This window comes from Chenopodium album, chromosome 13 (genome assembly GCF_948465745.1).
Source record: "Chenopodium album chromosome 13, dcCheAlbu1.1, whole genome shotgun sequence".
Taxonomy (NCBI): domain Eukaryota; kingdom Viridiplantae; phylum Streptophyta; class Magnoliopsida; order Caryophyllales; family Amaranthaceae; genus Chenopodium; species Chenopodium album.
The window spans coordinates 6719846-6747772 of NC_137846.1; the positions used below are offsets into that span (position 1 = coordinate 6719846).

The window sequence follows — 27927 nt, forward strand, 5'->3', positions numbered from 1 at the left end:
GAAGGGAATCCCGCATTTATTTATTCACTTTTAGGATGAGAGAACAATGGAGTAAATTTTTTTAAAAAGATATTAGAGTACCCTAAGCTAGGGTAGGATATGATATTAATATGATTTTAAAAAAAAATCACTTAAGTTAACTAATTACTATAAATTTTAGAGTAGAAATCAAATTTATTGAGGGAATAATATTTTAGGTCTTTGTTATGCTCACTTTATTTCGTGATAGAAAAATTAAATTTTTGAAAAATTCATGAAAATAAGTGTTATGTAACTAAAATAAGTAAATTATTTTTAACTGAGGGACTATAATAAGTTTATTTAAGTTAATGAATCATGCTCTGTAAAAAAAATTTCCATTTATACTCTCGGACAATTTATCCCTAAATTAATTGAAAAGCTTGGTGTTTCCCTTAAAAAAAGTTTTGGATGAGTAAATTAAACTTTTATCAACAACGAATTTGTGGCAGACAACAAGTTAACAAGGTCTTTTGGCCCAATGTTAAAAAGAAATGTACTCGTCAATTAGGTACATTTCTTTTTAACATTGGGCCAAAAAGCCTTCTAGGCTGAGAGATTTCAATGAAATGTTAGAAATCAGGTCCATTGGGTAACGAACATATGGTCTTGGGCTTGAACCCAGCCTTACGGTTGAGCTATCTAAACATGGACCGAGCTTTATGCATGGACCGAAATTTATGGGCTTATCAAGTTGGGCCTAATAATTAGTATTCTTCTCGCAACGTTCGGCCACTTACTATACAATCATGTAATCCACTAAATAAGAAGCATTATACTTCTATATTTAATGGAGTTTTAAAGAAAGTCTACATGTTATGTGATGTTCACCATCATGTAATTAGGCGTATAATTGCAAATTTTATGTAATGATGCGGGGCATTATTTGGGCCCAAATATTAGTTGATTAGTTATACCACAGATGATGGATGTAGTCAGTCATGTTCATGTTGCCATGTTAAGGTGATAAACTAATTGTAGATAAATTTTAGTCCCTATCAATTTTTGAATCTCATGCCTATTCGATTCAAGTCAGTATCAAGTCGTCAAGTTTTTTTTTTTTTTTTGTGTGAAAGTGACCAAAAAAAAAAAAGGGTCATTAAAATCAAATTTGGATTGAGTAAATTGAAATTTAGAACAATTTGGGTTAAGTTCACTTGAATTTGGTGTAGTTGTTGACTTGTGGTCCATGGGGATTAAGTTGGATAGATTTATGTGCAATTTTAAGTTAGAATTTCAGATCTAATTGCCAGGTATGAAATGCAAGTGAAAAATTAAATCCTACGATCTCTAATGCCTTGTCCAAAACCACAAAGCTAAATTTTAGTCAAAATATTTATTGTTATAATCAATGAGTGGAAAATAATAGTCTAACACAACAATTTCTTTATTTCATGTTTGGCCCAATTCGTGTAATCCTCAGTTAGTCAATTTTTTCATGGATAATGACTAATGAGCAACTTATGACTTTAGTGTTAGTGGGTGATAAATACTCATTATTTTTCGATTAATTAAGGCACTAATCTTCCCCCACCCTCACCCCACACCGAAAAATATAAATAATAAAAAATATATATATTATGAACGCATTTTAATATTTAAAGGTGTCAAACTCTAATCTGACTATATTTAATTTGATATGATCTAAAAATAACTTGATTCATATTTCAATTTACATGAGCATAAGGATTTAACATGTCTCAAACTTGATCAAAACCGCACTTAATTAGACCCAACCAATTAAAGCTAACCCATTGACTCATAATGGAACTTGTTTAATCTATAGATAATCTTACACTCTTACAAAATATTGGTTATTGTTATGAAAAAAGAAAAAATAATAGATTTATTTTAGCAATAAAGTGAAGGAGTAATCATAATCTTTAATTTGTGAGCTTGATGAATCTTGATTTTTTTTTTTTTTTTTTTTTTGAAGGCAAGAGAGGGCAGCTATGTATATTTTTTTTCATGCATACTACTCGTACCTTATAATTATATACTCCGTAATACGTTGTATTAATTTAATTTGTACCCACTTTATTGGAAACTACTCGTATATGCTCATAATGATTGCGGTTGAACAAGTTGCATTGCCATGCGTTAATGAAGGTTGTTAAGGGGAAAGAATTAATGTAGCAACATATATACGAGCTAGTTCATGCTATTAATTTTCTAATTACTTGTATATGAAAGAAAAATAAAAAGAAATGTTCTCATCATTTATCTGAAATAAGGATCAAATAACCAAAGTTCAATTGGCTAATTATGCAACTCATCAACTTGCATTATCATGTGTTTTATGTGGGATAAAAAAAAAATATGTGTGGCATGGTAGGGTAAGCTAAAGGACCATAAATGCATAATTAACCTTGACATTTTTTGTTGGAGCTTTCAAGGTTTTAAGATCATGTTTAGGGTCCATTCGCCTATTATTTTGTTTGAACTTATTATATTTTGAGTATAATCAGATTAGATTTAGATCGACTAACAAGTTCAAATAAGTTCGATGCTAAAAGTTTTTGTTCTACAATTGTATTTTATACAAATTAGGAAGTAATACTTGCCTAAAATAATAGCTAGGTTGATTTAAGACCATTATTTTCCTGCCAAAATTAGTATAAGTTCACGTGTGCATTTTGGCATTTTAGCATCCAATGCAAGAGGAGACATGAATATGGTGTCCAAGTTAGGCCCCGTTCATTTCACCTTATTTTTGTTGAACGGAAACTATTTTTGCTGAACTTAAATTAATTTTACTAAACTAAAATTAATTTTACTGAACTAAAATTATTTTTGCTGAACTGAATTTATTTTTACTAAACTGAAATTAATTTTACTGACTGAAATTATTTTTACTGAATACGAAGTATTATTATTATTATTATTTATTTCTTTTACGTGAAGTGAACGGGACCTTAATCGTGAGATCAGGTTAGCTTTGTGCAATATTGCGCTTTAATTACACTTATCAAAATCCATTCAGCTTAAACTATTCAATTGTACACTACTTATTCAAAGAAAACCAATCCCCTTTGGCAAATAATACGACTTAAATCTATTTATTTTCATAGTAAAGTGTTATAACTTATACGTCGTCTATGTTACAATGTACAAAGTATATATATTATCGTTGAACCGTTGGATCGGAGTAAGTGAAGAGGGTGTTGTGTGTCGTTGGGCGTGTGGCTTATGTGTGGTTTGAAGACTTTGAACTAGTGTTAATAACAAGATTATTGGTGTAGCTAACTAAAGAGTGTTGTCGTATAGTGCTCCTTAGTAGTTATTAGTGTTGTGTACTCTGTACGAAAGTTGGTACAAGCAAGACTTGTAAGTGTAGCTGTGTAGATGGTGGTCCGTGGACCTAGCTTATTAGTTCATCTAGTAGGGTTAAGAAATTCAATGGACAATTGGACACATAAAAACTTGAATACTCCGTATATATACTACGTATATAAGAATGAGAATACATGTATGCATTACAAGTTCACATGGATGACTATGATATAACGGCTAATCATCTTCTACGTGCTTTAGGCTTCAAAAATATTATTAACTAGATGTAAGCCCGTGCGACACACGGTTCTAGTAATCATTTTATTTAATTTTAAATTGTGTATATTTATGAAGATCATTCATTAAATATATGGATAAAATTCCTAATATCATAAGATAATTTTTTAATTTTAACACTGAAGTTATCTTTTGTTGTTTTATTTATTTTATGTAACGCTTGAATTTAAAATCCCAAACCTTATTCGCTAATTTTGCTTATGTGACAATTTAAATTTTTAATTCAAAAAAGAAATGACAAATCTCGTTTTTTTATTGATCAAAATAAGTCTTTTACCTATTCGTTTATTTAATTTACTCGGTCGGTTTAAAATGTTAGTCTCATTTATAATCGTTTAACTATAAAATATTACCGGAAATTAGTCATATGAGATTTAGTTTTATTCGTCTCGATGAGTACATTATTAAAATCAAACTTTTACAATATTTTCTAGGGAGAGATTAAAAATATTTGCGATTAAAAATTTGCATCCATATATGTAAAAAAAGATAATTTTTACTTAGTTTATTTTTATTTTGTTTTTTTTTTAGAGAAGATAATTATTGATTTTTAAAAGTAATTTAAATTTTAATTATTCTCTATTCGTTGTTTTTACCTATGTGTCAAAATTCTTAAATCTTATTCGTCACTTTTGCTTAGGTGGCGAGTAAAATTCTAAAATAAATTATTAATCTAATTTTTCATTGGACAAAATATTACCTTTTCTTATGTGACGCGCCGAATGCTCCCAAAAAATGTCTACTTTATTTATATATATTAGATTAGATAACTAATTAAATATTTTACACATAATGTAATACCTCGTATTTTTCTACGTATTTTATTTAAAATAAGTATTTTGAGAAGTATTTAATTAAAGTGAAATGTTTTATTTAAAGTATTTTAATTATTTATTTTAATAATTTTGGAAATATTTTATAAAAGGAAAGTTTATTTAATTAATTATATTAATTAAGTTGGAATTTAATTTAAGAAAAGTTTTATTTTAGTAAAGTTTTATTAGGGATGGGATTAGGAAAATTAAAAGAGGAAAGTTAGGGAAAAAGGGTTTGTAGAAAAGGGGTATAAATATCCAACATATGAGGCAAATCAAACTTTGCCCAGAGTGGAGAAAGCCCAAGGTGAACAACTCTCTCCTTTCTCCTTATTTTTCTTTCTTTTTCTTTCTCTTTTTCCCCTTCCCCTATTTTCTTCTTTTCGGCTCCCCTTCAACACCACTGGCCGAACAAATGCAGCGGTGGCCGCCAGCAACAGGCAGCAGCCTGGTGGCTGTCGGCTGCCATGGTCCGAATATTTTAAAAAAAAAAAAAATTGAATCTTTATTGTTAAAAACTAATTTATTCCTAAATCTAATTGTTAATTATGAGTTTTGGGATTTGATTTTTGATGTTTGATTATAAGTATTATGTTAATTAATTTTCAAATTATGTTTTTAATTAAAAAGCCCCAATTTTTGAAACCCTAGGTTCGTGATTTGTAAATTATTGAAGGGTTAAGTTGTACAATGGTTTAGACTTTTGATTAAAGTGTTTTAAGGCTTAATTACAGCAAGTTTTAATTAAAATATAGTGCTGTAATTTTTGGTAGAGCAGTTAAAATCAAGTTTCTTTAAGGAATTTTAATTACCCATTAATTGAGATTAAAGTATGATGTTTTAAATATAATTTCAGCTTATTTTAAATAAATTATGAGGGGTTTTATAATAGTATATATTGTTGGAAATTTGTGTAGAGAGGATTTTAATACTCTTCTATGATTTTAAATTGTAGGAGATTTCAAAGTGAGTGATTTCTATTAATTGTGGCGATATTAAGATCATATTCAAGGTACGTTCGCGTACTTAACATAATTATATAAATGTAGTGGCATGCTAAATGTGTTTGATTGATTACAAGTAGTATCATGCTAGGTTTGGATTGGAAATTTATGATTTAGGTGTTATTGGTAATTGGATTATGATGCATGATTTATTTGTGATGGACTATTGAATGGAAAATAATAGTTTGGAATATTATTTATGAACCATATATTTATTTGTGGCATGTTAGACATGTTTAATTAAACTAAATGTTTAATTTGGTTTGGAATATTGAAAAGGAATTTTATTATGGTTCATATGATTTTTATTGATGGTATAAGCATGAGGAAAGAGCTGTATAAGTGTCTATGTACACGAGGAATAAATGGTATGTTGGTGCCTTAGTGCACTTAAGTTGTTTTAACACCGAGGATAGGATTTGTGGCGCTTTACGCGTTTAAGGTGTCATTGGCACCGAGGTAAAATTAAAAAGGATTCAACATATTATGTGGTCACTAATTATTCAAGAGTTAAATTGGTATATTTGATTGATTGAATAATTATTCTTGATTGAATGGTTATGGTTTGAGAGTCATCACCAAGTTTAATAATTTGTAAATAACGTAAAGTGAAAGAGATTACGCACCAAAACTCTTGGAACGTATATACCTTGAATATGAACATATGGGGGGAGTTATGTGACTTTATATTTGATCATAACTTCTACTGGAGTACAGGACGCTGTACATTCCTTTTATTATTATTATGCGCAGGAATTCCTCCGACTTGTTTTAAATGGTTTTGAAATTAGTCTTCCGCTGTGTGTCTTTGATAGTTATCTTAGCCGTTTTTACGGTGGCAATAATGTCTTAGATATTATTATTTAAAGTTTTAAACAGGGCAAAACTGGTATTTTAAAAGAAAGGAATTTCTAAGGTGTTACACATAATCAAATGAAATGAGTAGAATGTCAGCTAAATTAGTTGGTAAGGTTAAAGATTTGGAGTAGGTATCTAGTATGTAGGGTTTGATCTCAATTAAATTAATATATCCTTACATGGAAGGAGTAATTTATTACTGTCATAAAATCGAATATAGCTATGTCTTTTATTTTACTGCTAGTAGATCGAATATGCTTGAGCGTGGTACATTTTTTGTTGATTGTGTCGAGTTGAGATAGAAATACGTAGTCTTGTAATTACTTTTTGTACTTCAATAATTCACCATCGATTTGAATGTCATTTGTTTTGCATCAACTTTTGTAACCTATGCCATTTTTGTTTATTATTTTTATTATTTTGGTGTGTGTTGTCCAAAATCTTGAAGGTAAAGTTTTGGGTGAGACGACTCACGTAAGTCCACCATCTTCATTCTCCTTCTTCCCCTTTCTCTCTCCTCCCACCCATCAATGGCGGCCAGATCCTCCACCACTCTCCGCCTCCTCTCCCGCACCTCCCAACTTGTCGGTGATGAAGAATGATCAGATACAACTTGCTTTGGCGATCAGTATTTCGAATTCCGAGTTTCGAGATGATGTGGAGAATGACCAGATCCGTGCTGCTACTCTGTTGAGTTTGGGGAGGTTGAATTCTATTGACAATGGTCGAGATAAGGAGGATTTTGGTGAGGTGGCTTTGTCGCGGCGGTTTTGGGTGAATTTGATTAATTTGATTTTGGGAAATTTGATTGTGGAATTGTTAATTGATGATGAAATGTAGGAGTTTATTAGAGATGATATTAAACCTGAGGGTTGAGGAGAGAGAAAATATTGTAGTCATGGAAGAAGAAGAGGGTCGTGGTGAAGGTGAAAATAATGTCAGGTATTAGATGTTTATTGTTTGGTATTTGATTGTTATTGTTTGGTATTAAATGTTTATTGTTATGTATTAGATTAATATTAATTGGTTTAATATTTGTCCGGAATTAGAAAATTTTAGTCAGAAATAAGATTATTTTTATCATAAATATCATAAACAAAGCAATATTATGATATTTTATTCGAAATCACAAGGTTATTTTGTGCACGAAAATAAAGATTTTAGTCAAGAATAAGATAGTTTTTATTAGAAATAAGATAATTTTTTTTAGGAATAAGACAATATTATCGATTTTACAAAATGTTGGTGCGCGGGCTTTGATCGGGTTTCTCAAACCCTCGCCTTTTTATTGTTGAGTCCGATCTCACGTGAATCCGTTCTACGCAAAACATTCTCAATGTTGAAATAATAAAATAACAAAAGAACTGCTCAATTGAAATTAATTGATCATGAAAGAGTAACTTTTTTTTCTTTTATGTTGATTGCTTGTCAATTTTCTTTTGAACCATCAAGTAATATCTTTAATGGCTTATAATTTAAGTGATAGATGGCCTAAGTCTTCATATATGAGTATATTCTAATCCAAATCAATGAAGAAAAGATCCGATTAGTTGTTTAATATACTTTCTAATCGGACTGCAACCTTTATAATCGTGACAATTGGCTATGAAGATTCCATCTTTACCAAGGAAATGGCAAGAATCTGAATCTCATTATTATTATTATTATTATTATTATTATTAAAGAAAGAAATGTCTATGTACAGTTGTACACTACACCTGTACTTTGATTTTTTGTACACTACGGAGTATAATTTATTGCTAATATTCAATTTTGATCATCAATATCTCAAATTATTTTTTTATTATTATTATTTTTTATTGGTGGGCCTCGAATTGTGACTTTACTACAAAATGTTTGGGAGTAGGGGGATTCCCTTACTTCCCCCCTCTACTCTCAAGCATCGACATGCGGAGCTGCGCTGGCTAAATTTGTGAGGGTGGCGATTCAGTAGGGTCTTTTATCTTACCTTAAAAAAAATCTCAAATTATACGGAGTACTGTACATAATGGTATATGAGTAAGTTTTTATTTTTTATGTTAGAGATATGATATATCGGAAAATATATGTGATATATTTTTTATGTTAATGGACCATTTCAACCAAAGCTTAACTTGATGGTTGAGGCCCAAAAATATAGTTTATACTATATCATTTTATCTTAACAAGTGTCTATAGGCACTCATTAGAAAGAACGATTAATTATCACTTAAAAAATCTCTAATATTACGTGCCAAAACTAATTAATACAGTAATTGGATGGTAATGATGAATACAGACAAATGCGTTGCTTAATTATGGATTAATACATACTTTATATATATATATATACTAGCCATTAGGTGGACCAATTCTCACAAAACTACATTACAAGGTCTACAATTAGTACTTAATATAATTTGTCAATGACTTTAGAGTGTTTCCCGGAATGCAACTTCATACTTCCTCAGATTAGGGGTACTGTCGGATGTTCCAAATACTATGTCCTAACTGCTAAGGTCAGCCTATTCACTTCATCTTAATTTTCAGTTCAGTTCACTTCAGCTTTAATTAGTTCAGTTTCTAATTTTCTTCTCTCATAAATAATTCATTTCATCTCTATTCAGTTTAATTTAGCTTTAATTAGTTCAGTTCAGTAAATCAGAACAGACCTTAAGTATGTGTTAAATAACATTTTTAGTTTCCTCCTTCCGATTTTATGTTTAAAAAAACTTAATTGCGTGCCGCTAGTGAGGAAGATTTCCTAATTAATAAATTAAATTTTAGTAGGATGAATCACCTCAAACTCTCATTTCATTGATGATCCATTTTGTATACTTTTGCAATTGATCGATTACTTAATGACTGAAATCTATCTACAAATACCAAACATCTTAAATTTTAGGTTATTTCATTTAGGGTGTTTAAGAGACTTATCATGGATTAACACCATTGTAGGAATTAACTCAGAGATTATTAGAAATGCATAAATTGCATATACATAGTATAAGTCATAACTCAGTGCAATTACTATATGTGTATGAATGGTCCATCATATAACAAACGTGTTATGTGCGCAACATGTCAATTATGACGAGTAACAATGATATACTATTACGTATCCCTTATGAACTAGGAAAAGCATGATTAGAGAAAGAAAAGGAAAGAAGAATCTCATTTTCATGTAAAAATTACACTCACGCAAATTAAATGGGAAAAATGGTCATTTTTAATAAAATGAGGATATTTGCAAAACAATGACAACTTCCATCAATTTATACGACATTTATTGCTAGAGGAATACTCCGCAGACTTTTTTTTTTTGAGTAAAGATTGATTTAATTTATAAATAATAAGTCATTCGACATTTATAAAGAGATTTATATTTTAATAACTACATAGCAATTGAATCAAATAAAAACATTCTTTTATTGGATTGTCAAATGACACTCCTACCATAGAGGTGTCAATAATTCGGGAATTGAACTTGGGTTAGGTTTGGCAAAGTCAGTTGGGGTTGTGTTCATACGAGAATCTGAACTGGGTATTTTTCGAGTCAAACCAGTTTGTGTTTGTCAGTTAAGTTTTTGATACTAGTCCTACCTCCATCCTATGCTTATACTTGTGCATACGCTGTATATTGTAAGATTTGTAACATTATTGCCAAGCTATAAAATAATTGGTAATTTGATACTTCTATAATTGACATTTAATTTTGTATGTCATTATAGTGTGGATCATTGCAGTCTCGATTTCACTGTCACCCCAGAAAAAAAAAAAAAAAAAAAAAAAAAAAGGCGTACATATTCTACTATATATATGGAACTACTATTAGAAGACTTAAGACATAATCCGTTGTTGGCAATAGGGGCATAATGTCATATTCATAACATCAATTTCCTTATTGCTTTAATTTCATCAGAAACTAATTATATGTTTGGTTATCTCGTGCACTCTTTCATAATTAAGGATGTACGTGAGCATACTCAAAATACTCTGTTAGGAAATCAAGTGGTGTTGTGTTGATTAATGCGGAACAAGTCAATGAAAATTAATTAAAAATGAGAAAAAGCAGCAAAGAATATAAACAAAGCTAAGAACACAAGGATTCACATGGTTCAGTCAAATTAGACATACTTCCACGGTCACATGTAAGGAATTTAAGAGCTTCTTCACTATTATGGAGAAAGAACGAGAGAATAATACAAGGAGTCTTAAATCTTAATGGCTTAAAAGGTGTGATCTAATTGGTCACTAAATATGGCCATGGGCAGTGCCGGCACGTGGGCGACACGGGCTCGGCACGGCACGGCCGCCCACTTGTGGGCCGTGGGCCGTGCCGTGAACAAAATTTTGGAAAATTGGCATGGGCACGACGGGCGGCACGGTTGTCGACCCGTGGGTCAGCACGCCGGCACGGCCACCAGATCGGCACGTGGCACGGCCCGACACGACACGCGGCCCGTCAGACACGTATTTATTATTATTATTATTAGCAAAGCATTATTGTTTTTTGCTAAATTAATAAAATTATTTATATCAACTTAAACATAAATTATTTATATAAACTTAATTAAATTAAGGTTGTTAAAAAAATATATATTAACATTAACATAAACATAAATTAATAAAATTATTTATATAAACTTAAGTTGTTCAAAAAAAAAATTATATATCGATTTTTTTTAATATACATATGTATTTTAAAAAAAAATAAAATAAATAAAAATCGGGTTGGCCCGCAGCCCGGCACGGTACGGCCCGCCAAGCACATGGGCCGTGCCGTGGGTCGGGGTGTGCCAAAACTTGGCACGGCACGGCATGAGCCTCACCCAGGCACGGCCCGTGACGGCCCGGTACGGCACGATGCCCATCTTTATTAATCACCTAATATGTCCTTTTATAACATAATTAAAGAAATCCTAATAAAAACCTTAAGAGTATTCCCCAAGTAAATTCTAATTTTCCCTCAAAAAAAAAAAGTAAATTCTAATTTAATCGTCATATGATGAAAGTTGATTAGGAAATAATATCATAAGTTATAACACTTTGATCGAAACTATCGATCTATAGCTCAGAAGCTAGATCCAACCTACCGAAAACTCCATAAGGCCAAGCTAAGCTATAGCTCACTCGCCTAGAGCTGTAGCTGGATGCTTCTATGTTGATGAAGCTCACTCATCTAGAGCTATAGCTAACCCTTCATCGCAACTTCAATTTCTTGCCTACGCACTACTCCTTCTCTCGTTACTTTAGAATACCAATTCAAGGCTTTTTCATTTTTATTTATTTATTTTTTTTTTTGACACAGGCATATTATTTCAACATACTCTTTCGACTAAATTGACTAGGGCAACTAATACAAGTAAGAAGTGACAAATACTTCAATTATTTGAATTTCTAGATTCTTTTCTTCTTTTTTTTGCTATATTTTTTTGATAAATTCTAGTAGTATTTTCATTTTTTTTTATTTATTTTTTTTTTCCCTTTTACTTTAGATATGACGAGTGACATGAGACAACCCATTCAAGTCTTAATCTTTGTGCTGCCAAAACTTTATTCATCACTTGTCGGCCAAATAAATCGAAGTACTTATTAAACAGTAATTAAATTTAGGTTTTTCAGGTGGAACTTATTATTCATTTCCCACTTTAAACCAATACCCTAAATGTATTACGATAAATAAACTAATTATTTGTAGATAAAGTGCTCTGACCATCCTCTCCCCACATCCTACAATTTCAAGGATTGATTTTACTAAGAATAGTCATTACTGTTGGATTAAAAAGTACGTAGTAATTTTTTAAAGGATTTCGTACATTTTACTTCCTCCGTTCCTTAATAATAATCATTTATGAGCAATTTTTACGAAAATTAATAATAATAAATAAAAAGTATTAACAGTACATTGAAAAAGTAAATTTACATTTGGTAAGGGCTTGTTCGGTTCACCTTATTTTTGCTTATCTGATTTGGTCTGGTCTGACCTGATCTATTCTGGTATGATCTGATCTGATCTGAATGTCAGATTTGACCAAACTTTGACCTTAAATATACGATAATCTATACGGAAAAAATATATCAAGTGGGGTCTTGTTAGATTCGTAATAATGTGTATTTTATTAATATGTGATTTTATTTAACGATAAAATACTGCACATAAAACGATGATCTGGTCTGATTTTAACTTATTTTTTCTATTATGATCTGATCTGAACTTTTTTTTTTCCTGAAATAAGTAAAAATAAGGTGAACTAAATAGGTCCTAAGTAAAAAAGTAGAGAGTGAAAGTAATAAAAGTACTTGGAAAAGCAAAATTTATATGGGAAAGTTAATTTGCACAAATAATATTGTAAATTAGAGGGAATTTTGGTAAAAAAATTTAATATTAATAGTACTTGAAAAAAGCAAATGAGACTATCATTTTAGGAATTAAAATTAATTATAAGAAACTATTAATAAGAGACGGAGGAAGTAACAAGAAATACGGAATTTAATTTTATTCTCGGAACAACAAATGTAACTTTGACCATATTCGTGTATGTAGTACAACGTATAGTCATATAAAAAGCAAATATATTTTTTTAAGTGATCCAAGTTGTCGGAAAAGGTTAAAAGCCCTACTATTTGTATGAAACAACTAGGGGCCTAGGGGTAACAATGATTGTGCACAAATGCACAATTAATTAGGTGCTAAGCTAGGTGTATCGGAGAAATTCAAATTTTGCATATAACAAGATTATAAGGGTATTTTGGTAATTTCCTTAATTTACTCATAAATTATGTGTCTTTTCCTTTACTATTTTTTCTTCTAGAATGCAAACTTGAGTCCTCATCCACCAGACTTTTCTTCCTTGTTAAACCTCCTTCTCCTCCAATTAATCACCTTGCCACTTACAACAAAAAAAAAAAAAAAAAAAAAAAAAAAAAAAAAAAAAAAAAAAATTATATACAACACAAAATTACACTACTATACTACATAAATTAAAAGATATTTTCAATGGAATCTTCAACTTTCCCACATGTATGTATTTTGTTTATCACATATTTATGTACTATATAGAATGGATCAAAAAATAATTAAATTGTTTTGCAAACAAAGATACTCTATATTTAAAAAGTTTTTTTTCCCCTTTATTTCATACGATTTTGGATTTAGGCCTTGTTCACTTCACCTTAAAAAAATAATATTAAGTAAAAATGATTTCAATTCAATAAAAATAATTTCAGATCAGTAAAAATAAGTTCAGTTCAATAAAAATAATTTCAGTTCAATAAAAATAAGTAACTATAAAGAAGAAATATAATAGAAAATCAGTAAAAAATAATTTCAGTTCAGCAAAAATAATTTCAGTTTAATAAAATTAATTTCAATTTAGTAAAAATAATTTCAGTTCAGCAAAAATAAGGTGGAGTGAACGGGGCATAGATTCCAAGTTAAAATTACATGCTAGCTAGAATTAAAATCAAACCATTGACTTTTGATTAGGGGCATAGTTTACGGGATTCCCCCATTTGATGGGTACAATAAAATCAAACCAAAATTTAAGGAATCATGCTCCTAGAAATAACCAATGAGAAATCACTTTATATAAGTAAATTACTTCCGTTCAAAAAAAAAAAAAAAAAAGTAAATTACTTGGTACGTATGAAGAAGGCTACAAGAATCAAAGTTGAAGACATAAACACCGAGTCAAAGAGATGTATCTTTTGGGAGGATCTAGTTAACTTTCGATATTGCATTAGAAGTTTTCTTCAGAAGAAGAGTCTTCTGATACAATGTTTACTTTTTCGTTACCTTTACATAATAAATCCACAAACTAGATAAAAACAATCAAAATATAAAAATTAAAGTAAAAATTAATTAATTAATTAATTGCCAAGTTTATGTAATCAGAACACGCTTAATTAATCAATCAAAGAAGAAGAGAGAAATTAAAGAGTCTAAAATCTTACAAACTAACATACTATAATTATAAGATCAAAAATTCCCATTTTTATCAATTCTCTCAATTTCTCACAACAATCAAACAAAAAAAGAGATTAAAAACAAGAAGGAATTGATCAAAAGAGAGAAAAGATGTAGAGAGAAAGCCAAGCATCAGACTTGCCTAGAGGTCAACATTCCCTCCAAGATCATGCATTTACCATCATCGTCATCATCATCATCATCATACATAACATGCTTTTAAAGCTTTATCCTTTGATGAAATTTCTTCTTCACATCATCATCATTGTACATCACATGATCATCAACACCCATAGCTTTTCGCTTCATCTTGCTATAATATATGGATGAGATTTGAACTCGTAACCTTTTTTCTAAACTTGAACTTAGCTTGTACACCATCTTTCTTCTTCTTGTTCTTGTTCTTTACCTTGGTCGATTATTAAGATGTAGCAATGGATGATTAAGATGATAAAGAAGAGATTAAATTGTAATTACAAGGTAGCTTAGAGATGAGAAAAATGAGAGATGTAGAAGTTTAGAACTAACCGAGTAGGAGGGTTATAAATATAGTAGCATTCATGTATTGGTTAATGCTAAATAAATTAATAAAATAATAGTATGTTCCTATAATTTAAAATCTCCAAAGAAGGTGGGGTTATTAAAAACAAGAAAGAATAAAAGCTCCTTGCCTTAAAAAAATGAAAGAATTATGTTATGAGACTACTACATTAATAAAGGGCCTACTTTCACATGTTTTTGCAGTACATGAATAGAGATGGGAGATGAAATGAAGAATATCTCTCTAAATTTTGAGGTTGGCATGGGATCAAAGTGGGAATCTAAGATGAACCAATTAGTGAATTCAAATTTATGTTATAATAATTGGTCATACCATACAGACATACATATATAGTTACAGTACATACAACAATAACATGATGCAATTTGGGTTATATCTTGACTTATTTAATCATTTACGGTAATTTGGAAGAATTAAAAATAAAATTAAAATCTCAAAGGTACATACAATAATTATTTTGTACAACAAAGTTCACCAAATTTGGACATTAATCTAGAAAGTTGTTACTAAAAAAAAAGTTGAAATAATGAAGGTTCAAGACTTGAAATATAAGTTTATAATTTGTTAGCTAATTAAATTTATTAAGGTGGTAAGGTTAAATCGTGGAAGAATGTTAGATCCACCAAAGGGTTGAAAACAAAATACTCGTAAAAGGAAAGTCCTCAAATATGCCCTTTTTATACCTCAATCTACAACTACGAACATTAGACACAGAGCGACACCCTCTACTCGCTCCACCTTTTCACCGCCTCAATCTCATCTTAAATTTACCAGTAATGAAAAGAGTATTGAAAATTTATAAATTTGTATTCATTTTTACTCAACAAGATTTAATTGTAGTCACTTAACCTCGGTTATAAGAAAATTACTCTTGAGCAAAAATACTAAAAGATGAGAAAGTGGATATTAGACACGCGTACAATGTTTGGGTGACAAAAGATGAGTTGAAAGGTCAATTTGTAACCTACTAATTGCACTGTAAACAAGTTAAAGCTACAAAAGAAAGCTTAATAGTCTAAAATATATGCATTTGCATTATTATTTCTTATTGTTTGTAATAGTACACTATTAGTATGTTGTTTAATCATACTTTTTGACATTATTGACACATTTGTTACATCACTTTAGTTGGAGTATTTGGATCTATGCATGCCACGTATGTAGGGTCCAACGTTATTAATTAAACGAATACTAATTACTAAACATATTATGGACAAAACAATTATTAGCTCTTGTATAATTATTATTATTATTATTATTATTATTATTATTATATAAACCCAAATGTATAAAGGTAGTCGTATCGCTCCAAGATTAGCTCGAATGGCTAACATTTAGCTAGCTAAAGAGTACGGAATCCTTTGTATGTCCCTTAAACAGTATATTGTCCTATTTAGCTTTTTATAATTTTCAAAATACATTTTAAATCATAATTATCTCTAATTTTATAAACGTACAAGTTATAAAAATTCAATACTCAAATGATCATAGATGTTGAATTGGATTCAACATAAAATTTCACATAACTATATATAATTTTATTTTTTATTTATTTATTTTTTTTTTTTTGAAATCATATATAAATTTCTTATAGATTAATGAGAATTTTAGTTTTAAAATATAAGTTTATGCGAAAGTTATATATTACTGAGTACTCCATACCATTTTACATTGCTACTATAACAATACATATATTACACAATTAATCCAACCTATATTCTTAATTCCATAAACTAACATCATTTGAAGGAATTGCTTTCATCAAAATCAAGACCCACATACATTCTATTTCGATAAAGGAACATAGATATAAGCCACACATACTTGCATTAGTTTAGCTGTTAGTCTTAATTTGTCGGTAGAACAACTTGAAAAGTATAATTAGAATAGTATTAACAATATAATATTTTAAATTAAAATTAGGGTAAATTATTACTACCAATGCTAAGTCTTATTGGGTTGCCTTTTCTTGTGTACTAGATTAATTACTATGTTGAAACAGACAAAAGTTCATGGCCTGATGATTAAACTAGGCCTAAATAAAGAGTTCATTTGTTAAAATTAGGGGTTATTCGCTCTCCTTTTTTTTTAAGATTTTTTATTTTTACCCCTATAAAATAAATACCCACGACTCACTCCACGGCACTCACAACTCTCATACTTCACTCTCATACTCTCATTTTATCTCTCTAAAAAAAAATAAGTAAAATCAGGAAGAAAAAAAAAAGCCACAACATTGATCACAACAACAATAAAAGTACTAATACTAATTACTCAATTAATCACAAAATTAATAATAATCATAATAAAATAATAATAATAATACAAATATTACAATAATAAATTTGATTAATTAATCAATTAAAAAAAAACCACATACATCCGCCCAAAAATTTTGGATCCACCTAGATGGATCCTAATTTTTAGGCGGATGTTTAATTTCAAATTTTTTTTTAAAAAAGTACGACGACTTACAGAATCCTCCGACGAAACTTCCGGTGTCCGAACGTTGTCGTCATCCATCGTCCTAAACCCGTCGCTAATGCTTAATAATTTTTTTTAATAAAAAAACTCGGATTTTTGGTGGTAGATCGAATGTGATGGGGTCGGATGTGGTGGACCGAGATCGGATGTGGTAGTGTCGGGATTTTTTTTTACCACATGGTAGTAAGTGGAGGGGTCGGAATGATATTATACCATTATACACTACAACTTACACAAAGGGCAATATCGTCCTTCCATGTCAAAAAGGGAGCGTTAGTATGTAAAATGGGAGCGATGTTTAGCAGCTCACTAAAATTAAGGGTTTTATTTATTTCATATTATATTTCCTACTTTGATCTATTAGAATAATAATTTAAAAAAATAATACTTCTCCTACTTCAATCGGTTGTTCTAATTATATGTTTTTTTTACTTATCTAAATTAATTTAAATTTATTTAAACCTTAGTTCTTCTGAATTTGTTATTTATTTTATCCCTACCTTATAAAAAGTACAAGATTACTCTTATGAATAATATTATGCCAATTATGCCCTTCAAAATGTGTATTACATAGATATCCTCATTAATGTGTATAAGTTTTTTTAATGAATAGTGTTTGGACAATTATACCATTTAGACTATTTATTCACTCTCATTAATAATGATCACTTGTAAAAAAAAAAAAAAAAAAAAAAAAAAAAAAAAAAAAAAAAAATTATTAAGAATAGTGCATGGAATTTATACCCCTTAATATATTTGTTTATATATTTTTCTTATTAAAAAATTGTCAAGAACTAAATTTGTAATTTAAGGTTAAATCGAAAGAGATTATGAATATGGCTAACTATTGCACTTGCATTTCGCGCTAAGCTGCCCTAGTTAACCATAAAAGAAGTAAAAAAACAAAATAAGGTGAATTAAATGTCTTTTTCATGCAAAATCTCATTTAGTAATCTTTAGTTTGGGCGTATCCGCGTTATGAATCCAATAAATTTGATAAAGCGTTTAATTTCATCCAGGGTACCTCAACCTAGATAACTACTCCAATAAATTGTGTGGATGTACAACAATAGTCGAGTGGAAAGCTCAAATTATTATTATTATTATTTTAAAAAAAAAAATACAACAATAGTCAAAAATATAATCTACCTAAAAGTATGATTATAATTGATGAATTGCTCATAACCCATAAGGAAAAGATTTATCCTCTCGATTGTGTGAAAAAGGAGTTAATATTACTAAAGAATACTAAAGTTTGTAAAAAGTTTCGCTTAAGGTATTGAAGTTTTAAAAATTTCACTTAGACTACTCAACCCATAAGTGACCTACTATAATAGGTAAACATTTGCACAAAAAAAAAAAAAGGAAAATAAAAATACTGACATAAATGGAGAAGGTACTAATGTTTGATTATCTTCGATCACCACTCTCGCACTACCAACAACAACCATCCTACAACCGTCGCCCAACATCATCTACACCAAAACCTCCCAACGGCTGCCTAAAACCACCCCTTCTTAGCTTGAACCACCCAGAAGCCACCCACACGCACCTTGAACAACCCTAAAACCACCCCCTCTTAGCCCGAACAACCCCAAAATCACCCTCTCTCAACCCCAATGACACTGAAACCACCTCCTCTCAACTCGAATCACACTGTAACCAAACCCCTCTCAGCTGAACCACCCAAAACCACCAACACTCACCATAAACCACCCCAAAACAACCACCCCTCACTCAGCCCCCAAAATCACTAACACTCACCCTAAACCAACCCAAAACTACCCGTACTCACCTTGAACTACACCAAAACCACCCCAAACTAGCCCATTCACCCCTCAAACCATCAGATCTAAACAATTAAAAAAGAAGAAGAAGAAGAGAGCGAGAGAGAAAGGAACACTCAGGCGACGACATTTAATATAGTGATAAGCAGTGACGACGTTGACGGTGGTGGTAGATGCAGCGGCAACATTGATGGTGCGGCGACGATAACAATGTTGAATGAATTTTTTGGATTAAATTGTTTTAATTTATCTTTTTAGATATGAGTTAAATTAGGTGAAAATTAATGTTATAAGTTAGATTAGGAGTTTATGTCAGTATTTTTATTTTGCCATTTTTTTTTTTTTTTTTTTTGCAAACGTTTATTACCTGTTGTAGTAGGTTACTTATGGGTTGAGTAATATCAGTGAAAATTTTAAAACTTTGGTACCTTAAGTGAAACTTTTTGCAAAATAATAATAATTTGGTTTCTTTCTTCTTTCATAGGTGACTTTTGTGGAAAAAAGAGAAGTAACTCCATCCAATAACAGAACTCACGTGACCTAAATTCGTACTAAGCATAAATACTACAAACGTACATGCATCTCTCTTATTCTTATCCACAAAACTATAAAACCATTGGTGAAAGGTGAATAAATAGAAAGAGGCTTTTGCATTGGTCCAAAAGCTCACTACAATGAAATGGCGGTTCTTGCGGATGAGAAAAGGGAAAGAATTCCTTAAATTGACTCAACTAATGGCCCAATGGGAACTTGTTCAATGATTTGATCAACTACCCATTACAATAGTGCTCAAATTTAGGAATAGCCGGTCAAATTTAATTCATTAGGGGCGTATTCTATTCGCCTTATTAGAAGAAATTTTAAGGTAATAAAATTAAAACTAAGAGTAGTATAATTAGAAGTAAATTAAAGGTGAAATAATCACCTTCTTTTTTTTTTTGGTGGGGCCGTGGGGGGAGGGGAGTGGAGGTGGTTGAAAGAGAAGTTGTAGTTGTATTTTATTGAATCCACACAACTTAGCTAAAAAATATGTCGAACATGATATCTTGAGACAATATATTTTGTTAAGTCATATGAAAATCAACGCATACCTCGTGATAGTGTGTAAATCAAATTAATTTTCGAGTGGGGTTGTGGCCCTTGTAGGTGATGTAAGTTTGGTGAAATTGAAGTTTGAGTTGGTTAACCAGGTTTTATAGGTTTGAGTCAATTTTGCCAAAATTATGTTTTAAGAGATCCCTACTCTTGGGCTATCATATACTTTAATTTATACTTAAGATTTCCAATAACACACAAAGTATGGTGATGATACTTTCATACCAAAATCACAAATTAACCATTATAAATACCACCATTCATTAGCTTTCTCTTTTATGATCATACTGATAGAAATTTATGCTAGAGTAGAAAACTTAACTTCAAAGAAACTAACGGGTGAGGATTTTTTTTTTTTTTTTTTTTTTTTTTTTTTTTTTTTGGGTACTAAAATCACCTCATCCCACATAATCACCAACTTTCAACATAGAGTCATCTTGATGCTTCTTCAGTTCTTCCCCACCACCACCATACCAAAAAGATTGAAAAAAAAAAAAGACCATTAATTTGGGAGTACTATTTTGCAAAGAAAATTATAATAATTAAAATCATTACAAATAATAATATGCATGACGTCATTACATACGATTAATACCAAGTACAAGTATATAGTAATACGCCAAGATGGTCCAATAATGCTAACCCATGTACGTTAATTCCAAGCTGAATCACATCATATGCAAGAAAAAAAGAAAAAAAAACATTAATTTATAAACAGTTTAACAATAAACAGAAAACAGTTTTCATCAAGGAAAAAAAAATTATTATAGGGCACCAATGAGGGAAGAACAGCTGGAATTTCCCAAAAAGGGGACCATTATCCGTACGAAATTGCATGCCCTACGATCGACTATACTATAAAGGGAATAGCCAGTGGTAGACTAGTAGTTTACCCTATAAAACAAAAATAAAATAAAAAATATGAAAACTGTCAAAAAGAAAAATGTTAGTTGGAAAAGATTAAAAGAGGAAAAAAGATGGTGGAAATTATTAGGGCTTAAAATGGTTTTCATCATTATATTGATTGTGATAAACTGAGAATCAACCATGGAAGGAAGTAGACAAGGAGGATAAACAATGATTTAATGATTCATACACTTGTGAGTTTTGACCACAATTTTTTTTTTTACCACATATTTCATTAGAGTATTATTGGAGATATTATTGTGATATAATTATTGGAGATATTATTGTGATATAATTTAGGAAACTTATCTTGTGAAAAGATATGGTAGAATTTTGACTAGGCTTAGGGGTTTGTTACCCTAATGCTATATATATATATTTGTATTGGCCGTAAATATGAATGAGAAGTTACAGAGAATATTTACATAATTTTCCTCTGATTTAACATGGTATCAAGAGCCTAGTAAAGGTCTAATTTTTTTTTTTAGTGTTCAATTTTCATAATTGGTACACGATTTTCCAGAATTTGTGAGTCTGCTTCTTTGCCAAATTTTTTTTTTCTTCTTTCATTGAGTTGTGAGTGATGGCCAGAGGTGCAAGTGGCTCAGGCGGTGACGACTCAGGTGGTGATGGAGGAAAAGTCAAGGTGGACATGACTTATCACCTAGGTTCAAGTGATGGACCCGGGAACATAATTACTCCGATTCAACTACGGGGTGAGAATTATGATGAGTGGGCGAGGGCAATTCGAACCTCGTTGAAGGCAAAGCGCAAGTATGGCTTCATTGACGGATCCGTCAAGAAACCGACGGATGATGATAAATTGGATGATTGGGTGGCTGTTCACGCGATGTTGGTTGCTTGGATTACAAATACCTTGGACTCATCGGTGAGAGCTACAATTGGTGAGTATGATGATGCTCAATTATTGTGGACGAATCTTAAAAATCGTTTATGTGTTGTTAGTGGGACTCGCATATGCCAACTCAAATTATCATTGGGTGAGTGCAAACAATCTGCCTCCGAAAGTATTGCAGCATACTTTGGTAGAATTTCAAAAAATTTTGATGAATTGCATACCTATATTACCGTGCCTCGCTGTTCTTGTGGTTTGTGTAATTGTAACATTGTTGCTCAAGTGGAACGATTGCGTCAAGAAGATTTAATTCACCATTTTTTGATCGGTACGGTCTTGATGATGCATATGCCTCTCTTAGGGGCCAACTTCTAGCCCAAGATCCCCTGCCTTCAGTGGATAAGGCGTACCAGCAGCTTGTTCAAGCAGAACGGCTCCGTGGCGGCAGTGGTGACTCGGCAGTGGCTCGTGACACTCCTATGGCCTTCAAGCTACAACATGAACCTACCTCCAAACCGCAGCGATCAGGTGAAAATTCAGAGAAATTTTGCAATCACTGTAATCGGGTTGGGCATGATGAGACAGGTTGCTTTCAAATTCATGGCTATCCTTCATGGTGGGGCAACCGTGGGCGTGGAGGTCGAGGCCGGGGTCGTGGTGATTCCAGTGGGCATAATGGAGGAGGACGAGGGGGAGGGCGTGGCAACGCTCCTGCTGCCCCTGTGCGTGCTAACAAAGCAGCCACGCAAACTGCTTCTCACACCACGCAGCAAGGTGGTGTTTCGGCTGCTGATGGTGCAGCGCTTTCGAGGGTCACTCCGACCCAACTACAGCAGCTCTTAGATCATCTTTCCTCTATGAAACCTAAGCTTCATGGTAAGGATCAAATAGGTTGGATTGTTGACACCGGCGCATCCAATCACGTGACTTATCCCTTTTGACGAATATTTGTGATGTACAACATTGTCCGGTAGGATTACCGGATGGGAAAAGTGCTAATGCCTCTAAAATTGGTTCTGTGACTTTGCAAGGGGGTTTGAAGATTCATAATGTTCTTTATGTGCCTCAATTAAATTGCAATTTAATTTCTGCAACACAGTTATGTGATGAATCTAATTGCACTCTGCAATTTACTAACAAAATTTGTGTTATACAGGACCTAACGACGAGGAAGGTGATTGGAGCGGGTGAACGAGTGGATGGACTATATTATTTCCGAGGTGTACCAACGGTGAAGGCTTTGAAGCTAGACAAGGGTCAATCAACAGAGTTGTGGCATCAACGTTTGGGGCATCCTTCGGGAAAGGTTCTACAACATCTTCCTTTTATGAGTAGTTCTAGTACGAGCCTTAAGAATAAATCATGTGATGTATGCCCTAGGGCAAAACAACATAGAAGTAGTTTTCCTGTTAGCACAAATAAAGCGAGTCGTTCTTTTGAACTTGTTCATGTTGATTTATGGGGGCCATACAAGACTCCATCATCTTGTGGCTCACATTATTTTTTAACAATTGTGGATGATTTTTCAAGAGGTGTGTGGACGTATTTATTACGCAATAAAACTGAGGTTGAATTGATGTTTCTTAATTTTATTGCGTTAGTTAGACGTCAATTTGAACATGAGATTAAATTTGTGCGTAGTGATAATGGAACGGAATTTACTTCCTTGCGACCTTATTTTAATGCTAATGGGATTATATTTGAAACTTCTTGTGTGGGGACGCCTCAACAAAATGGCCGTGTTGAGCGTAAACATCAACATATTCTTAATGTGGCTCGGGCTTTGAGATTTCAAGCAAATTTGCCTATTCGATTTTGGGGGGAGTGTGTGCAAGCGGCTTGTCATTTGATAAATCGTACTCCATCTAGATTGCTTGAGTTTAAGACTCCGTATGAAATTTTATTTGATAAGACACCGTCATATGAGTATATTAAAGTCTTTGGGTGCTTGTGTTATGCTCACAATCAACGAAGCAAAGGAGACAAGTTTGCTAGTAGGAGCCGCAAATGTGTGTTCTTGGGGTATCCTTTTGGAAAAAAAGGGTGGAAATTGTTTGACTTGGAGACAAAAGAAATTTTTATTTCCCGGGATGTACAATTTTTGGAGCATGAATTTCCTTTTCTCATGTCTTCTGCCAATGAAATTAAAACAGCCCCAAGTGTGAACTTTGATGATATGTGTGCAAGTGAGGATGAATTTTGTAGTATTGGTGATGAGGGAGTTGGGGGCCGTGAGAATATGGAGGAGAGAGCTGAAATTTGTGCAGAAAATGCTGAAAATTGTACCCAGGCAGCAAACACCACGGGCAGCCCGTGGCACACTCCTCCCAGCCACGACCAGCCCGTGGCAGGGGCTGCCAGCAGCACTGATGTGCTAGCTGGGTCATCAGCGCCTGCTGGTGGGGAGGAGCAGCCCGACAGTAGCAGAGCAGCTTCCCACTCCGAGCAGCAGCATCAAATACAACCCCACATGACTGACATTGAGCAAGGTGAAGATGCTTCGGCTATGGGTAAAGGCAAACGAGTGAAGATTCCTTCGGTTAAGTTCAAGGATTTTGTGACTCACACCATTCGGAATAATAGTCCACTCACATCAAATCGTTCATCTGCAACATCTTCCTCAGGTACTGTTTATCCAATAACACATTTTGTTGATTCTCACCGTTTTTCTGTGACGCATAGAACATATATTGCTGCAATTACAGGTAGCAATGAACCGAAAAATTTCAAGGAAGCCATGAAGCATGAAGGATGGAGACAAGCAATGGCCGATGAAATACGGGCACTAGAAGAACAGGGCACGTGGGTTCTACAATCTCTTCCACCTGGCAAAAAGGCACTCGGGAGTAAATGGGTGTATAAAGAGAAGTATGACGAACATGGCAACTTGCAACGATTGAAGGCTCGCCTAGTGATCTTTGGCAATCATCAAGTTGAAGGTCTAGATTACAACGAGACATTTGCTCCGGTTGCAAAAATGGTGACTGTTCGTACTTTTCTTGCAGTTGCAGCAGTGAAGAATTGGGAAGTCCATCAGATGGATGTTCATAATGCATTCTTACACGGTGACTTGGAGGAAGAGGTATACATGAAGATTCCCCCTGGTTTTGACAAAAATAATTCAGGGAAAGTGTGCAGGATGTTGAAGTCGTTGTATGGCTTGAAACAAGCTCCTCGATGTTGGTTTGCAAAATTGACGACGGCTTTGAAGAATTATGGCTTTAAACAATCATACTATGATTATTCTCTTTTTACTCTGACAAGAGGGAAAATGCAACTTAATGTGCTAGTTTATGTTGACGATTTAATTGTTGCAGGGAATGATAAAACTGCCTTGTTATCATTCAAATCATATCTAGGTGACTGTTTCAAGATGAAGGACTTGGGTGTGTTGAAATATTTTTTGGGGCTAGAGATAGCTAGAAACAAGCAGGGAATTTTCATGTGCCAGAAAAAGTATGCCTTAGACATAATTACTGAAACAGGGTTGCTTGACGCAAAACCAGCAGATTTTCCCATGGAGCAAAACCACAGGTTAGCTCTGGCAGATGGGGAGCTCTTTAATGATGTTGAGAGGTATAGAAGTCTTATAGGGCGTTTGATTTATTTAGCAGTCACTAGGCCGGACTTGGCCTATTCTGTGCATATTTTATCTCAATTTATGCAGAGTCCGAGGGTAGAGCACTGGGATGCTGCCCTGCGAGTTGTGAGATATTTGAAGAAGAGTCCAGGTCAGGGTATCTTGCTACGGTCTGATAGCGCTCTAAGTTGGAAGGGTGGTGTGATTCGGATTGGGCAAGTTGTCCATTGTCACGGCGTTCGTTGACAGGTTGGTTCGTGTTTCTGGGCTTATCTCCTGTGTCATGGAAGACCAAGAAACAACCCACAGTAGCTATGAGCTCTGCAGAGGCAGAGTACAGGTCTATGTCTGCTTGCTCTCGAGAGTTAAAGTGGCTAAAGCGGATCTTGAGAGATCTAGGTGTGCGCCATGAGAATGGCATGCACCTCTATTGTGACAGCCAGTCGGCATTATATATTGCGAAGAATCCGGTGTTTCATGAGAGAACGAAACATATTGAAGCGGATTGTCATTTTGTCAGGGATGCTATTACAGAAGGTCTCATAAAACCGTCATATGTGCCTATGACGCTTCAGTTGGCTGACATTTTCACAAAGGCTTTGGGAAAGGTCAAGTTTGACTTTTTACTCCGCAAGTTGGGCATTTATGATCCGTATGCTCCAACTTGAGGGGGGGTATTGGAGATATTATTGTGATATAATTTAGGAAACTTATCTTGTGAAAAGATATGGTAGAATTTTGACTAGGCTTAGGGGTTTGTTACCCTAATGCTATATATATATTTGTATTGGCCGTAAATATGAATGAGAAGTTACAGAGAATATTTACATAATTTTCCTCTGATTTAACAAGTATCTTCTTTGGTAATTGGTATATACTCGTATATTTCTATAATTTTTTTCTTTATCGCAATACTCATTTTTTTTTTTTCATTACTTGTAAATGCCTAGAGTTTTAGGAGAATGAATTTGTTACTTGTATAACATAATAATGTATGTGGATAAATAATTTGAGTGAAGTTTAAAGTATGTGGGGACCATGAAAGTGAAAATATGTAAGACTTGGGTAGAGATTTCTAAAGAAATAACATAAAACTATGCATGATCTATTTAATTACCCGTTAAATACTTCGAAATATGTTTGGGTATCTCTCTATTCTATTTAGAATGTTACATTATCGTCCATTTTACAAGTACAAGGGACAACTATCAATCTCAAAATTAATCAATGTACGGAGAATATTGTATACGCAAAAGAAACTATAAGCGAACAGCAATAAAACGTGGGATAAGTTTCTTCTGATCTAAGGGTCATCATCTAATAATAATGGTACAACGTCTTTGTTGTACATTTAAATATCAAAATAAAAACAATGAAAATTCAACATTGAAATTAAAAAAATAAAATAAAATGAAATAAAATTAAAATCCTAGAAAATCATTATCACCTTAAGGACCTATTCTGATTGACTGAAATGAGTTGAACTGAAATGAACTGAATATTTTATGAGAGAATGAAATTAAAAACTGAATTGAATTGAATTGAAAATAATGTAAAGTGAACAGACCCTAACTCTTTTGGAGAAGGAAGATATAAAGGGAATGGGACTTCACATGTCTCATATTATAAATATAGTCACATGCTTGATTACCTTTTGGCCCCATGCAATGGAAATCTTCAAAATTGAATTGCGGTTATCTTATCCAAAAAAATTAAAATTAAATCCTTAACTGAAATTTTTTCTATGGAGGCGGATGCACCATGCTTGGTGCATCCAATGTTCTTTAAAAAAAGACGGAATGAACATTTAGCTATTCAGTAAAGAACATATAGTTGTTTTGTAAAGAACATATAGCTATTTTATAAAGAACATTCAATTTTATATGTTTTTTTGTAAATCTAAAGAACATCTGTAATTTTAGTAAAGAACATGATAATATTAAAGAACATTATTCATATAGTAAATGTACATTTAGTATAAATGATCATGTATGTATATGAAAAATGTACATTTTACTGTATAATGTACATTGTATTATATTCTAATGAACATATATGTTATAATGTTGGTTACATGTTTTATATACATTGTATTATTTGCATCATATAAGTATATGAAAAAAGAACATTTTACTGTATTTTAATGTACATTGTATTATTTGGATCTACAACTTTTTCTAAATTTGTCTATTTGCTTGTTTTCTTCTTCCAAAATATATTAATTGGTTGATCTTCTTCAAGAATTTCATTTTACTTCTCATTGCAACAACAAAATTATATCAAAATCGCAATTAATTTTCAATAAAATCAAATATTACAATTTTCAATCAAATTTATAAAAAACAAACACTCAAACTCAAAATAAACAAGTATAAATGTCAAATAAACAAGCATAAATGTCAAATTTGGTCTTACCTTTGGTTTTTATTTGTCATCTTGAAAAA

General features: G+C 32.2%; 1 protein-coding gene across 3 annotated transcripts; it reads left to right on the forward strand.

The window, feature by feature from the left end:
- Positions 1-21018: 21018 nt before the first annotated feature.
- LOC145576142 (uncharacterized) lies at positions 21019-23567 on the forward strand. Of its 3 annotated transcripts, none has more exons than XM_081633928.1 (2): positions 21019-22048; positions 23060-23566. In XM_081633928.1, exons 1-2 carry the CDS (start codon positions 21631-21633, stop codon positions 23092-23094), a joined length of 453 nt encoding a protein of 150 aa, XP_081490054.1. In that variant the 5' UTR covers positions 21019-21630; the 3' UTR covers positions 23095-23566. The 3 variants fall into 3 exon arrangements, with proteins under 3 accessions (XP_081490054.1, XP_081490056.1, XP_081490055.1); XM_081633930.1 differs by having other exon boundaries at positions 21021-21952; positions 23060-23561; XM_081633929.1 differs by lacking the exon at positions 21019-22048 and adding an exon at positions 22063-22779 and having other exon boundaries at positions 23060-23567.
- The last annotated feature ends 4360 nt before the right edge of the window (positions 23568-27927 follow it).

Excerpts from the sequence above, each read along its gene's own strand:
- LOC145576142 (XM_081633928.1), top strand. The coding sequence starts at position 21,631 with ATGGCCAGAGGTGCAAGTGGCTCAGGCGGTGACGACTCAGGTGGTGAT. Across the intron at positions 22,049-23,059 it reads CCAACTCAAATTATCATTGG|GACCTAACGACGAGGAAGGT; the intron begins GTGAGTGCAAAC and ends TGTGTTATACAG.